At 54.2% G+C, this 13,386-nt stretch overlaps 1 protein-coding gene across 3 annotated transcripts in view; it reads left to right on the top strand.

The window, feature by feature from the left end:
- The window catches only part of AGPAT4 (1-acylglycerol-3-phosphate O-acyltransferase 4), a 152,217-nt gene extending 145,213 nt beyond the window's left edge, over positions 1-7,004 (top strand). For 2 of the 3 annotated variants that reach the window (XM_055536149.1, XM_055536151.1), the window contains 2 exons: positions 4,519-4,717; positions 6,501-7,004. In XM_055536149.1, the coding sequence (XP_055392124.1) occupies positions 4,519-4,717; positions 6,501-6,595 (294 nt within the window). In that variant the 3' untranslated portion in view covers positions 6,596-7,004. The remainder of the gene's footprint in view (positions 1-4,518; positions 4,718-6,500) is intronic. The other variant, XM_055536150.1, reaches the window with a different exon arrangement.
- The last annotated feature ends 6,382 nt before the right edge of the window (positions 7,005-13,386 follow it).

Genomic DNA, 13,386 nt, shown 5'->3' with positions numbered 1-13,386 from the left:
AATTTCATGGCTGCAATCACCATCTGCAGTGATTTTGGAGCCCCCAGAAATAAAGTCAGCCACTGTTTCCCCATCTACTTGCCATGAAGTGATGGGACCAGATGCCATGATCTTAGTTTTCTGAATGTTCAGCTTTAAGCCAGCTTTTTCACTCTCCTCTTTCACTTTCATCAAGAGGCTCTTAAGTTGTTATTCACTTTCTGTCATAAGGGTGGTGTCATTTAGTGGTAGGTAGAAGAAAACCTGAAATTTGTGCTAAGAAAAGGCCTCAGAGCTGAATCCTTTCATAAAGAGCCACACACACAAACCTACAAACGTGGCCTCCAAACCCTATAAAGCAAAGCAGGTGTTTCTCCACCGGCAACAGACGTTCGCCTGTCTTTGTGCAAAGCGAGTCCACTGGGCTTTCCTCGGAGGCCCCCTTTTCTTCTTACGGTCTTGGATTCCCCTCCAAACTGTTTAGCATGAAGTGATGGTGCTCAGTTTGGAAGGAGTTCTCAAAAGGAGCATCTAGGTCAGAGCGCTCGAGCTCGTGATGAGGAAACTAAGGTCCAGAAGACAAGGGAACAGCAGGCATCTTCCAGCTCATTCATCAAAGCCAGAGGCTGGGGGGCCGGGGCCTGCCCCCACAAAGGCCTGGGACTGCAGCCCGTCTCCGGGGCGGTGAGCAGACCTTTGAGGCTGCCCTTTTCCCTTGAGGGCCAACCACTGACCAGTGAGAGAAGGTGGTCAGCGGTGCCTCCACGAGGAAACGTGATCGAACTTGTGTGGTTCCCACATCAGCTTTGTTTTCTCAGGAGCCTGCGTGGGTCTGGGGCTTGACATGCTTAAAATCTCGGTGGCCCACCGCGTGGGGCCAAGGGGTGGGGGACTTCTTTTTACCCTCACGTTTCCAGTGGACGGTGTCAAAAGACAATTCTGTTGACTCCAGGCTTGGGGTTTTAGGGGTGCAGCTCTCAGACTTAACAAAAAACGAAGGGGGCGGGCAGCCACGGACTCTGGGCCAACACTTTGTTCCAGCAGGGATGCCAATAAAAAGGAAGTTGCTTCTGCCATTTCAGCATTCTCTAAAACAGGAAGGGTATCAGCTGTGCGAACAGGGCCATCCTTAAAGTGGGACAAATCTCACAGCTAGAAAATGTACGTGTATTACATGTCAGCATTTGGGACACCCCACCCCGGCTGGGGGTTGGGGGTGGCACCAGCTTTGAGAAGCATTAACCACCCTGGAGTACTCTCCTTGGCGACCCATGGCTGGCTCCCAAGTGAACGCCACCATTTACCTGTGATGCTAGACCCTTCGCTCCCCAGAGCCTTCATGGTTTCTCATTTGTGTGGTTTGCAACTTTTCATCTCTAATTGAAAGTGCTTCTCTGGGTTACAGTTTGAAGTTTGTGGAAAGGATTAGCAGTTTGCCATTCATGGTGCTTCCCGGGTGGTTCAGTGGTAAAGAATTTTCCTGCAATGCAGGAGCCATGGGTTCGATCCATGGTAAAGAATTTGCCTGCAATGCAGGAGCCATGTGTTCGATCCCTGGGTCTAGGAAGATCCCCTAGAGAAGGGAATAGCTACCCACTCCAGTATTCTTGCCTGGGAGATCCCATGGACAGAGGAGACCAGTGGGCTAGAGTCTCTGGGGATGCAAAGAGTCGGACACGACTGAGCGACTAAACAACCGTTGTGCCAATTAAGGCACGGGTGAAGGAAGCAACGCTGTGAGGGGCTCTGTGGGTGTTCCCTGGGTCCCCGAGGCCAAGGGCAGTCTGAGTCGGTGCAGAGCTGGGGGCACAGGGCAGGGAGCCGGCGGGAGGGGCTGTATCTGGAGCACTGGCCTTCGGGAATTGGAATTACGTGGTTTTCAAGCTGCCGCTGGGTGTTCCACTGTCACAGAGGGCGTCACTCCTTGGAAGGGTGGCAGGCCTGGCCCCACAGCACCATCCTCTGCAAACGCCACTTTCCCGGGCCTGAGCCCTGGCTGGAGCCTGGGGGAGCTGTTCCCAGAAGCCTCCCCCTGCCCACCCCCCAGCTCTCTGCATCCCACGTTCTTTTTCCTCCCCTTTTCCTCCCTTTCTACCCCAGAGTCATAAGAGAAAATTTCTTTTGCCGAGTGAACGCTGGCAAGGCCCGCTTAGTCCAACTGTACGTGGGCACCCAGCCTCCATGCCCTCCTGGCCGGTGCGTCGGTGGCAGCTGCTCTCAGTGTAGCCTCGGGGCACTTGTCCTCCGCCAGCAGGCCCTCCTGCTCCTACAGACTTTGGGGTTGATGTTTCTTTCTAGGAATCAGCTCCCACTTCCGGTGTATAATGTGCCAGAGAATGATAAGACGCAGAGACCAAAAATGGAGGCACCATTAACCGTCTCCTCCCTGCTGGGTGGACTTTATTACACAGGAAATAACACAGCCCAGAGAGGACTGCGGAGCTGACGTCTGGCCCCGAGCCAGGCATCCGCGTCCCACCTGACATGGTCACAGGGACACAGCCCGGGAGGCTGGCGGGAGTCACAGGGACACTGGGGAACAGTGGGGTCTTGGGTGAGGTTTGGTTTTCTAATCGAACCAGAGAAAAAAACTCTGAATATGAATTCTGAATCCTGCTGACTCCTAGGAAAGGGAGCGCCTTCTCCTCTTGTTAGAGGTACACAGGAAAAAATCCTGGCTTAGCAGATGTCTTAGTGGAAATGAGAAGGAAAAAGCATCCCCGGTTCCTCACTGTGACATCACAGTGCATGCTAAGTTGCTCAGTCCTGTCCGACTCTGCCACCCCATGGGCTGTGCCCTGCCAGGCTCCTGTGTCCATGGGATTCTCCAGGCAAGAGTGGGTTGCCATGCCCTTCTCCAGGGGATCTTCCCAACCCAGGGATCTTACCCAACGCTCTTACATCTCCTGCCTGGGCAGGCGGGTTCTTTACCATTAGTGCCACCAGGGAAGCCCAACATTATTACAATAGAAAAGCACTATCAAGGCTATTGAAGGAAAAAATTCGAGAAAAGGAAACTCGCCCATTTTTTAAAAGGGTGAATTTTATGATATGTAAATGCACCCCAGTAAAGCTTTTGCTTTTCTATTTTAAGGCACAGAAGTACCATCTCCTGTCTTAGTCCAGGCAGGCTTCTAAAACAAAGTGCCACAGGCTGGGTGGCTTGTAAACAGCAGAAACTTCTTCCCCACAGTTCTGGAGGTTGGATGTTAAGGAGTTCAGGATGAGGGTGCCCGCGTGGGCGGATTCTGGTCCCAGCCGTCGTCCACGTTGCTGCATCCTTACGGTTGAGGGGCGAGACGGCTCTCTGGGGGTCTCTTTCATAATCGCATTCATGGGGACTCCACTCTCATGACCTATAACACCCCGCAAGGCCCCTCCTTCTCATACCTTCATCTTTGGGGTTAAGATTTCAGCATAGGAATTCAGGGAGGCAGGCGCAGACTTCCAGTCCACTGCACCCTTGTTACCAGGCTTCACCGCGATGAGAAAAATCACCCAAGTTCTGGCAAGAAGTGGAACCGGAGGCACTGGCAAGTTAGGTACCATCCTGTGGGGCATCCACACGTCACTGTCACTTCCAAGGAAGTCCTCCGCTTAGCGGACTGGCTGTGGCTCCCTCACCTCCTTTTTTCGTTGGTGCTGGGTCCTGCTTGCTGTGCTATTGCACACGGCCTCTCCTGCTGCCGCAAGCCAGAGAGCTGCTCTTTATTGTGATGCATGGGTCTCACCTCGGCGGCTTCTCCTGTGAGGCAGGGGCCTTAGGGCGCACAGGCTTCAGGAGTGGCTGCACATGGGCTTGGTTGCTCAGTGGCCTGTGGCATCTTCCCAGGCCGGGGGTCAAATCCATGCATTGGCAGGGAGGCCTCTATCTGCTGCACCGCCAGGGAAGCCCTCCTTTACCTCTTGAGGGTGGGACACTCCACACACAGTCCAGTCTATTTACAATTGCTTGATCATGTGCTTTTCTTGAGACCCTCCTGACTTCCCCCCACCCTCCAGGAGACCCAGGAGGGAAGTTGAGGAGGGGCAGGAGTTTGTGGGAGTGGGCGGGAGCCGCCATGCAGAGCCCCTGAACTGCCCAAGAAGAGCCAGAGGCTCTCCTTCCAAAGCGGCCCATCTGAGGATTCATTCTAATCACAACCTTGGGAAGTCGGAACATGGCATCGTCCAGTACATCTTGGTTGGGGAAGAAGATGAGTATGGCCAACTTTAGACATCTCTTTCTCAAGTGGATAAAAGTTTAGCACTTAATTTTGGTTTAGCATCAAAATTCAGCACTTTTGTAGAGGGTTCGGGTGCGTGGAAGCTCATTTCTCCAGAAAACTCAACTGCCTGGAGAACTGGGCCATAATGGGTGAGCCAGCCGTCTGGACCACTGATGCGCTTTGCTGGGTGAGCGCCCTGTCGGCCCTGGGATGCTGTTAGGGTATTTGGGTCGAGCTGGGGAGACTCCCGTGGCCTTGCCTGGGCTGGGGAGGGTGGGACCCAGCGGGCCTGGGTTGTGGTGGCCGGCGGTCAGCAGCTCTGTGCCCACAGGACGCCTTCCAGGAGGAGTACTCCCGCACGGGCACCTTCCCCGAGATGCCCATGGTGCCCCCGAGGCGGCCCTGGACGCTCGTCAACTGGCTCTTCTGGGCCTCGATGCTCCTCTACCCCTTCTTTCGTTTCGTCGTCAACATGGTCAGCAGCGGCTCCTCCCTGACGCTTGCCAGCTTTGTTCTCGTTTTCTTCGTGGGTGAGTCTGGGCTGCCGGGGCCGGGGCCGGGGCTGGGGCTGGGCCGGGTGGGAGCCTCTTGGGGCAGGGGAGGACGAGGCCCTGGAAGAGGGGAGCACCCCAATCGAAGTCCTGAATCCCGGGGTTGGAGGACTGCCTTGCCCCCTCCCGTGCACGCACACGGGGAGCCAGCCCCTCCAGGGATGAGCTCCTGGCCTCTGCAGAGGGCTCTTGTCACAATCGCTTCCTCCTCACCTGCAATAAAACCATTTCCTAGGTCCCAGCAGGAAGCGACAGAGGCTCTTTGCCATTCAGAGCAGGTCAGGACCTTTTTGGGGGAAGTCAGCCTGGGTGCTTCTCCTTGGCTGGCTGCCACGTGGAGATGGTCAGCTCAGTCCTTTAGCTCATCGCTACGGGCTTTGACCCGGGCGTCGTTTCAGAGGACCGCCGTTTCTCCACGGCCCATACTTCCCTGGATACTGCTGCTTTTTGATGGCGGGGGCAGCCAGTTCCCGCTACACAGGCCGGGTGTGGCCTGGCTGGCCGTGTGTCCGGGGGCGGGGGGCGGGGGCGGGGATGGGGAGCTGTGTTCTCCAGGCCCCGCCGGAGGGGATGGGTCCCGCCTTGTGCAGCAGCAGCAGCAGGAAGGCAGCGCCCTCTGGAGGAGGCTGGGGCTCCCCGCAGGTGACGGCTGGAGACACAGGGCGCCTCCAGCTTTGGAGGAACCGACTACTCTCTCCCCAAGACCTCAGCACCCCTGAGCCCGCACCTTGCCTCCCCCTTCCCTGAATCACTGCTTCTTGGTCCTCTGACAAAGCCTTTTCACCGCTGGAGTCAGGTTCGCTCCACAACGCCATCAACTCTGCAGCACAAAGTTCTAATACTGGGGTGGGGGGCTGATGTTCGGAGCTAGCCCCAGGCTGAAGGCAGCCCGTTATAATGGACCCACGGGCTCCATGAGCCTCGTGGGCTGGGTGGACCCCTGTCCTCGTCGGGTCCCTCGTCTGACAGTTCACAGATAGGATGCTGAGGCTCTGGAAACTCATGCATCGCCACTTGGGAGGTTTCGGCCACTTCCCCTCTATCCACTTTTTCACACGTACTGCAAACAGACTGTGCAGTCAGGCTGTGATGGGTGCCGGGCTCATCAAGGGGATTGAGGTAGACGTGGTCCCCGCACGCAGGGAGCTCACCATGTCTGTCCTCTCTGGAGGGAGCATGTAAACCGCAGCTCCTGCCTTCATATCCTGTTTTTTAGCTTCTTGGTGGTTAAACTGGGCTCTCGCGTACATCCTACACTTCTTATCTCTTTGGGCCAAATCCCACTGTGGGAGAAAAGGCAGGCCGCGGCTTGTCTGCTGCTCTGAAACTCACACAAGAAGCTGTGTTGAGACATGCTGGAAACTAAAATAACTATTTGAGCCCCTGCATTGTCCAGGAACGCGCTTCCTTACTCTTTGCTGAAAGGTGCCTGTAAGCTGCTGCATTGTATTCACCAAAGAACCATTTGTCCTAGGGATGGGCACCGGAAGATACAGCTTACCCCATTCTGCTCACCTCCACTGTCCAAGGACTGAAACTCACCACACAGAACAGCCTGGCTCTGTTCTAATGTCTCTCAGGCCAGTTAGAACCCTGGCCCCATGCTCAAGGGCAGCTGTGAGGCAGGGATGGTGAAAAGCACCCCAGACCACCCAGCTCTCAGCTGATGCTTGAGATTCACAGAGCTCCCCCTCTTTATTCCGTCAGGCAGGGCCCACCGGAGTCCCCACAGGCCTCTGACTTGCCCTTCCTGTTTCCGCAGCTTCCATGGGGGTCCGATGGATGATAGGCGTCACGGAAATTGACAAGGGCTCTGCCTACGGCAACATGGACAGCAAGCAGAAACATAGCGACTGACCCGGGACGTGTCACCACCCGAAGGGGACCTTGGGGGGACTGGTGGACACCGCCATCACCCTGGGCGGGACCCAGTGATGAAGCTAGGGGAGCCCCTGCTGGGGAGGCAGGTGCTGCGGTCTCAGCGTCAGGTGGGGAGGAGGATGTACTTAAATCTTTCCCCCAGCACGCTTTAGTGGGCTTCGGGTCTCGTTCTTTCCGTGTGTGTCTGTGAGTGCGTGTATGTGTGTGTTAAGAACATACGTGAGAATGAGGTGTGCTGAGTGGGATCATTGTGAGGGTATCTGAGGTGCGGGGGGAGGGCAGAAATGGGGACCTCGGAGGGTGGGGGGGTTCCCTGCCATCCTTTGGTGCTGAGTTTTCTGTTAACCCTGGCTCGCTACAGAGTGAAAGACACTTTGGTAAGATGACTAAATTATGCCTCCACAAAAACAACAAAAATTAAACTGTTTGGCTTCTCTCTGGTGTGTGCACACAGTGCTGCCCTCCTTCCCTTCAGACCCCCTTCTTGTATTTTGGAGTCCCGGACCGCAGAGTGCTCCCGAGCAGGGAGCTGGGAGCTGGGGGTGCGGAGGGCAGGCCAGGTGGCTGGAGGAGGTGGGTTCCCGGTGGCGGGAGCCTGTGAGACTCTGTGTGGAGACAGCAAGTGCCAGGAGGCTAGCCAGGCACGCGTGCGGAGCCCAGGGACGCCCCAGAGGCAGCCCTGGTTCCCCGAGCCACCCTGAGGTGCAGTCTGTCCAGCCTGAGTCGTGACGACGCGCCCACTCCCTGAAGATCCTCCTCGAGCAGACTCGTCTTGAACACTGAGATGACGGCTGGCAGTCCTGCAGGGATGTGAGAGATGGCTTGGAGTCCTCTGTTTATCCCCGTAGCAAGCAGACATTGGGTCCCCTAAAGCAGTGCAGGCTCCTTTTTACTAGAGGGCCGTACACAGGAGCCCAGGTGCCCCTCTGTACAGGCTCGGACTGAGCGGCCGTGGGTACCCGGTCCCGGCCCCCCTCCTCGCTTCCGCCTTCCTTCTGGAAGCGCAGATTCCCCTGACTCGGAGGACCTCTCCTCCGTGGCACCTAAGGCCGCATTTGGAGTAACAGTCCGCGTACAGGCCTCCAGCAAACTGCTGCCAGCCGTCAGACGCCAGGTGCAAAAGAAGAGCGGAGAAAAGCAGTGATATTTCCGGAAGGGGATGATGCAAAACCCGACGCTACGTGACCTCAGGCTGAGACACCGCCCCCCGGCACCGGGTCTCCCGGGTGCGTGTACGGAGCGCGGGGAGGGCCGCTCCATGCCACCCGGTCTTTCCTGCTGGTCTGCTGAAGCTCTGTAACGGGATGAGCTGTCCCGTATAGACGGTGGCCAGATGCTATGTAAAAGGCTTACTCTGTTCTGAATCCCGTCCTGGGTTCGCTCTTAAGTCAGAGTGCTCACCGGGCACAAGGGACGTTGCGAGAGAGTTTAAGAGGCGCTTTCTGCTTAAGGGAGGGCGGGGCACAATTGAGACAAGACCGCAGAGGTGAAAAGGGGACACTGGTGTGGTCGTGGGAAGGGAGGGTCCATGAGGCCCCCATCAGGGTTGGCTCTTCCTGCTGTCCCCAAGGGCGGGGCAGGAGACCCCCGTGCCTTTCCCGCCCTGCGTCAGGCCACGTGCGGGGGTCGCACGTGCAGCCTCCTCCAGGAGCGGAGATGCTCAGGCATGCACCTGCCACGCCCAACCTGGACGGGGCGGTCCTGCCCCAGGCCCTCCCAGCACCCTGGGAGACAGAGGAGAGCCGTAAGGAGCACCAGCCACCCTCCAGGCTGCACAGCTCAAACCCTGCAGCTCATTTGCTCCAAAACCCTGTTTTCCCAACTGGCAAATGGGGGTGATAACACCCACCTCTTGGGTCGCCTCAAGGGTGAAATGAGGCCGTACATGTGAACACACTTTAAGAACCCCACAGCACTGAACAAATAAGGATTAGAACGATTAGAAAGTTGCCTCCATGCTGCTGTGTCTCAACAAAACGCTCAGAAATTACCCTGGGGTGTCCAAAAATGTGTCGTTTTTCTGTCATCTTCCCGTTCAGTAGCAGTAATCGGAGTCCTAATAGCATTCACCCACGCCTTCTGCCTGGAACGTGAAAGGGACCCACAGGCACTTAACGTTCTCCTGAACTTGTCTCTGGGACCAAACACAAAACAACGAGCAAACGAACAAGACTGCGGACAGTGCAGACCTCAGGGTCCGGGTTAGGGGAGGGCGGCAGAACATCCTCCCAGGGAAGGACTGACGGGCGCTCCTTCTGACACTGCCGTAGGACCAGAGTGTGCGGAGCCGGCAGGGACCCTGAACCGGGTTTCAGAGGCTCACTCTTCCATGAGAGAACACTCGGGCGCTCCTGACACTGCCGTAGGACCAGAGTGTGAAGAGCCGGCAGGGACCCTGAACAGCGCTTCAGAGGCTCACTCTTCTGTGAGAGGGCATTCTGTCTGGCGAGACGGGGACCTGGCTATTCCTCCTCTCCGGTCCCGTGATGACAGAGACAGCCATGGAGAAACGCATCACCCCTTCCCCAGTCCCTTAACCTGTGTTCAGGGTCTCCCAGATGCCACGGCCTCTTCAGCAGGGAGCAGTGCTGGTTCCCAGGGCGTCACTCTTCTAAGATAAAAACCTGTGGGTGTGAAGCCGCCCCTCTGTCCCCGAGCAGTGGAGGACGGAGTGCAGGGTCACATCCTGTCTGACGTCTCCGTGGTGGCTGAGGTCGGCCTTGCTCAGAGCCTGCTCTGAGACCCGACGTGGAAGAGAAAATGCCAAGTTCGCTTCACACTGGAGGTCGGCGCAGGGTCCTCCCGGGTGTTAGGAGCCACGTCCTAGGCCTGTAGCTTTGAGGCAGGGGGCACTGAATGCCCTTCTTCCAGGAAACCAAGCCCACAAAGGGACTTGATTTAAAAAACACCAAGCTTGTGAGATGAGTTTAAGGGAAGTGGACCATTCTGTGACTGATGTGGAGAAAGCATGGATGCGCGTTCTGAGCTGGCCGACTACCTCTTTACCGTTCGTCGAGGAAACAGTTTGCCTTTTTCGTAGGATCACACGGCAGTACTGGAATGTCCTCTAAAGAGAGCCGAGTAAAAGCGGCTAAGGATATTTAAAGATTTTTAGATGTGCTTTTCTAATAGACACTAAATGGATCTGAAAGACAACGCTTGAGATGTACAATCCAGCAACTGTCCAGCCGCAATGTAGAAACAGCTGTGACAGACACAGACAGGGCCCCAGCGGTTTCTGGTTTTCCTCCTGGAGAAGCGGAGCAGCGTCCTGGCTGGTCCCCAAGCCAAACAGTGACTTTAAGAACTCACTTGTAACTGTGGACGGACATGGGAAGGCAGACCGGAGGGACCCGTTCCCCACTCACCACAGGAGGTTCCGTCCAGCGTTTGTCAGTCACGCTGCTGGGTCTGAGTGGGAGGAGCGCGTCCTCTGGGGTCATGTGGGGGCTGCGTTTCCACCTGCAGCTCCCGACCTCGCCTCCTGCTCTGGGGATGCTCGGGAGGGCGGCTGCTGGCGTGACTGTCCCGCTGACTGTGTGCCGGTCACTCAGGCTGACCTGTTCCGCGTCAGCGTCACCTCCTTCAGCAGCTGTGCTCCTGATGCCTTAACTGTGCAGCCCTTCCTGCTGTTTACAGAGCATCAGATTAAGGAGCTGGGACATATGTTCCCTGACTCGCGCGCCCTGCCTCCAGGAGCCACAAGTTACACACAACTGGTCTTCCTCCACACACGCAGGTGGGCAAGCCTCCCGGGGCTGGTCCCTCAGCCCTCCGAGACGACCCCCACCCTGCACAGAAAGCTGGGGGGCTCAGCTCTCAGCCAATCACCTGAGCCGCAGCGCGGACCCGGCGACGACGCACGAGCAGGCATCCCAAGCTCCGAGGCTGCGTCCCTGCCGCCTGCATCCTTGGCGTCGGTGTCTCAGAGCTTCTGACCACATTACACAGAGACCGAGTGCTGCAGACGCCCCCGGGCTTCCTGTCCCGCCTGCCACCCGCGCGTCCGGGGCAGCGGGCACCCCCCAGAGAGCAGGCTCGGCGCACAGTCCTGGATCTCTTGACCTGGGACAGCTGAGACCCACTCCCAGCACCTGCCACCACCTGACGTCTGTTTATGACGCTCGGCTGTTGGAGATGACCGTTCTTCTGGGCAGAAACAGCAGAACACCCAGCTTCACCTCAACAGCCAGTGTGCTGTCCCCTCTGCAGGGCGCAGGCCGGCTCCGCCTCCTCCCTGTCCACCCCCCAGACCCCCGCAGCGCCACAGCGGGCAGCCAGTCACGAAGGGCCACTGATGTAGAGGCTTTAATAACTAAATTTCAATTGTCTCCTTTTGATGCCTTGCTCTAAAGTAAAAATAGAACCCTTTCTGGAGCACAGTGAAGCCACAGTGCAATTAGTCACCACTGTGAATTTCAGTTATCAGTGGGGGAAAAAGCAAAGGGTTTCTCCAGTAAACGGTAAGTAGCTACAAATGAGGCATTCCCCAGTCCCTGTACCTTGTCCTATTTTAATATTAGGGTTATGGATTAATTAAAAAACAATAATAAGCACTAACTTAAGACCTTTTCAGTATCTAGAAAATACCTCCTAGGACGGTTGGTGAAGCTCTTCACCCAGCAAGACTCCTGCAATTTTTACCTTTGTTATTTTGTTACACAGTCTCGTTTCACATGTTGCAGTGACTGGAGAGTTTTGAAATTTCTAGCATCTATGTTCCCTTGAGTTTTAATGAAGTAAGTGGTATGAATGCAAAGTTTGGGATGCTGAAAATCTGTTCAGAAGGTGGGTCAGAAACCACTAAGGCTGCACAGGTGTGAGGAAGTCACTCAAACAGGAATGATCTGAATGGACCAGGAAAAAAAAAATCACCTAATGTAGGAAAAGAAATGTGCTTCTAAAATTTATAATAGTTGACTCAAGAAGAGAACAAGTGGAGGATGAGATGGCAGGTCGCTGCAGCATGTGAGTAGAGGCCCACCCCAGAACAGAGGACTGGCGACCCTCTAACAGTAAGTCAGGATGAGGCTGGGTACTTAGGAGGCTGCTGGGCTACAGGGAGGGTGAAGCAGTCCAAACAGCACAGACATTTCCATCACAAACACCATCTGATCATCTCAGTAGATGCAGAAAGAACATCAGGCAAAGTCAAACATCTAGTCATGATAGCAACTCAATAAACCAGGAAAACAAGGAAGCATCTTCAACCTCATACCCAGCATTTATGAAAAGCCCACAAGGAACACCATAAGTTAAAAGAACGACTGTTGCCAGCTAAGGTCAAAATCATGACAAAAACATGACTCTCACCAGAGCAGATCTGTTTTCTGGCTGGGGGCTGGGGCGGGGGGTGGTAGGGGCCACAATTTAACAAGCTGATCCTAAAATTCTTAGGGAAACAGAAACGACCCAGAATAACCAAAACAATCTTGAGAAAGCAGAACAAAGTTGAAGAGCTCACACTTTCCAACTTCAAAACTTCCTTTACAAAGCTACATTAATCCAGACAGTGGGGTTCTACATAAGACAGCTGTGCAGATCAATGGAACAGAACTGAGAGTCCAGAGATAAACCCCTAGATTTGTGTTCAAGTGATGTCAACAAGGATGCCAAAACAATTCAACAGAGAAAAAGAGTCTTTTTAACAAATGAATGCAAGGTCTAATAAATATTGACATGCAGAAGGGTGAACTTGGACCTTTATCTGATATGATATACAAACATTAAAAATAGACAATCGAGCTAAATATGAGAGCTAAAACTATACAACTCTTAGAAGAAAATATAGGTATAAATACTTCATGACCTTGAGTCAAGTCATGATATCAAGAGCACATGCAATAAAGAAGAAGCTTGTACACCAGACTTCAAAATTTAAGATTTCTATACTTTAAAAGAAACCATTAAAATGTGAAGAGATAAGCCACAGACTGGGATAAAACATTTGCAAATCAAGTATCTGGGAAAGCATTTGTATCCAGAATGTATAAAAATCTCTCACAACTTAGTAAGAAGACAAGTAACCCAATACAAAATTGGGCAAAAATTCACATAGGCACCTCACTAAAGAAGACCGATGAACAGCCAACACACACAAGAAACGCTCACCATGGTCAGAGAAACCAACACACACAAGAAACGCTCACCACAGTCAGAGAAATCAACACACACAAGAAACGCTCACCATGGTCAGAGAAATGCAGACCAGAACCAGAATGAGACACCACTTGACATATACCGGGATGGCTACTATAAAAAGACAGTATCAAGAGCTGGCAAGGGCTGGAAAAAGCTAGAACCTTCTGTGTTGCTGGTTGGGAATTTAAGCCAATGCAGCAGCCACTTTGTCAGTTTGACAGATTGTTAAAAAATTGAACATGATTTACCCTCTGAGCCAGCAGTTCCACTCTCAAGAGAAATGAAAATACAGATCCACACGAAGACCTGTATGCAAACGTCCGGAGCAGCAGCATTTACTGCAACCAAAAAGTGAAAGCAGTCAACGAATAAATAAATCCCGTGGTATATCCATACAATGGATCAACACTCAGCAATAAAAAGGGATAGTGCAATTAACACAATGCTACCACGCGCACAAACCTTGGAATCGGGCTCAGTGCCAGAGGCCGACAGAGGAGCGCAGTCTGAAATCCCACTTACACTAAATGTCTAGAACAGGCTCATCTACAGAATCAGCTGGTGGCTCAGTGGCTGCCTACGGCTGGGGAGGGCTGACTGCAAATGGGCATGAGCTTTCTTTCGGG

This window comes from Bubalus kerabau, chromosome 9 (assembly GCF_029407905.1).
Source record: "Bubalus kerabau isolate K-KA32 ecotype Philippines breed swamp buffalo chromosome 9, PCC_UOA_SB_1v2, whole genome shotgun sequence".
Taxonomy (NCBI): domain Eukaryota; kingdom Metazoa; phylum Chordata; class Mammalia; order Artiodactyla; family Bovidae; genus Bubalus; species Bubalus kerabau.
The sequence above is the reverse complement of the archived record's forward strand: the minus strand, read 5'-3'. Positions and strand labels throughout refer to the sequence as shown.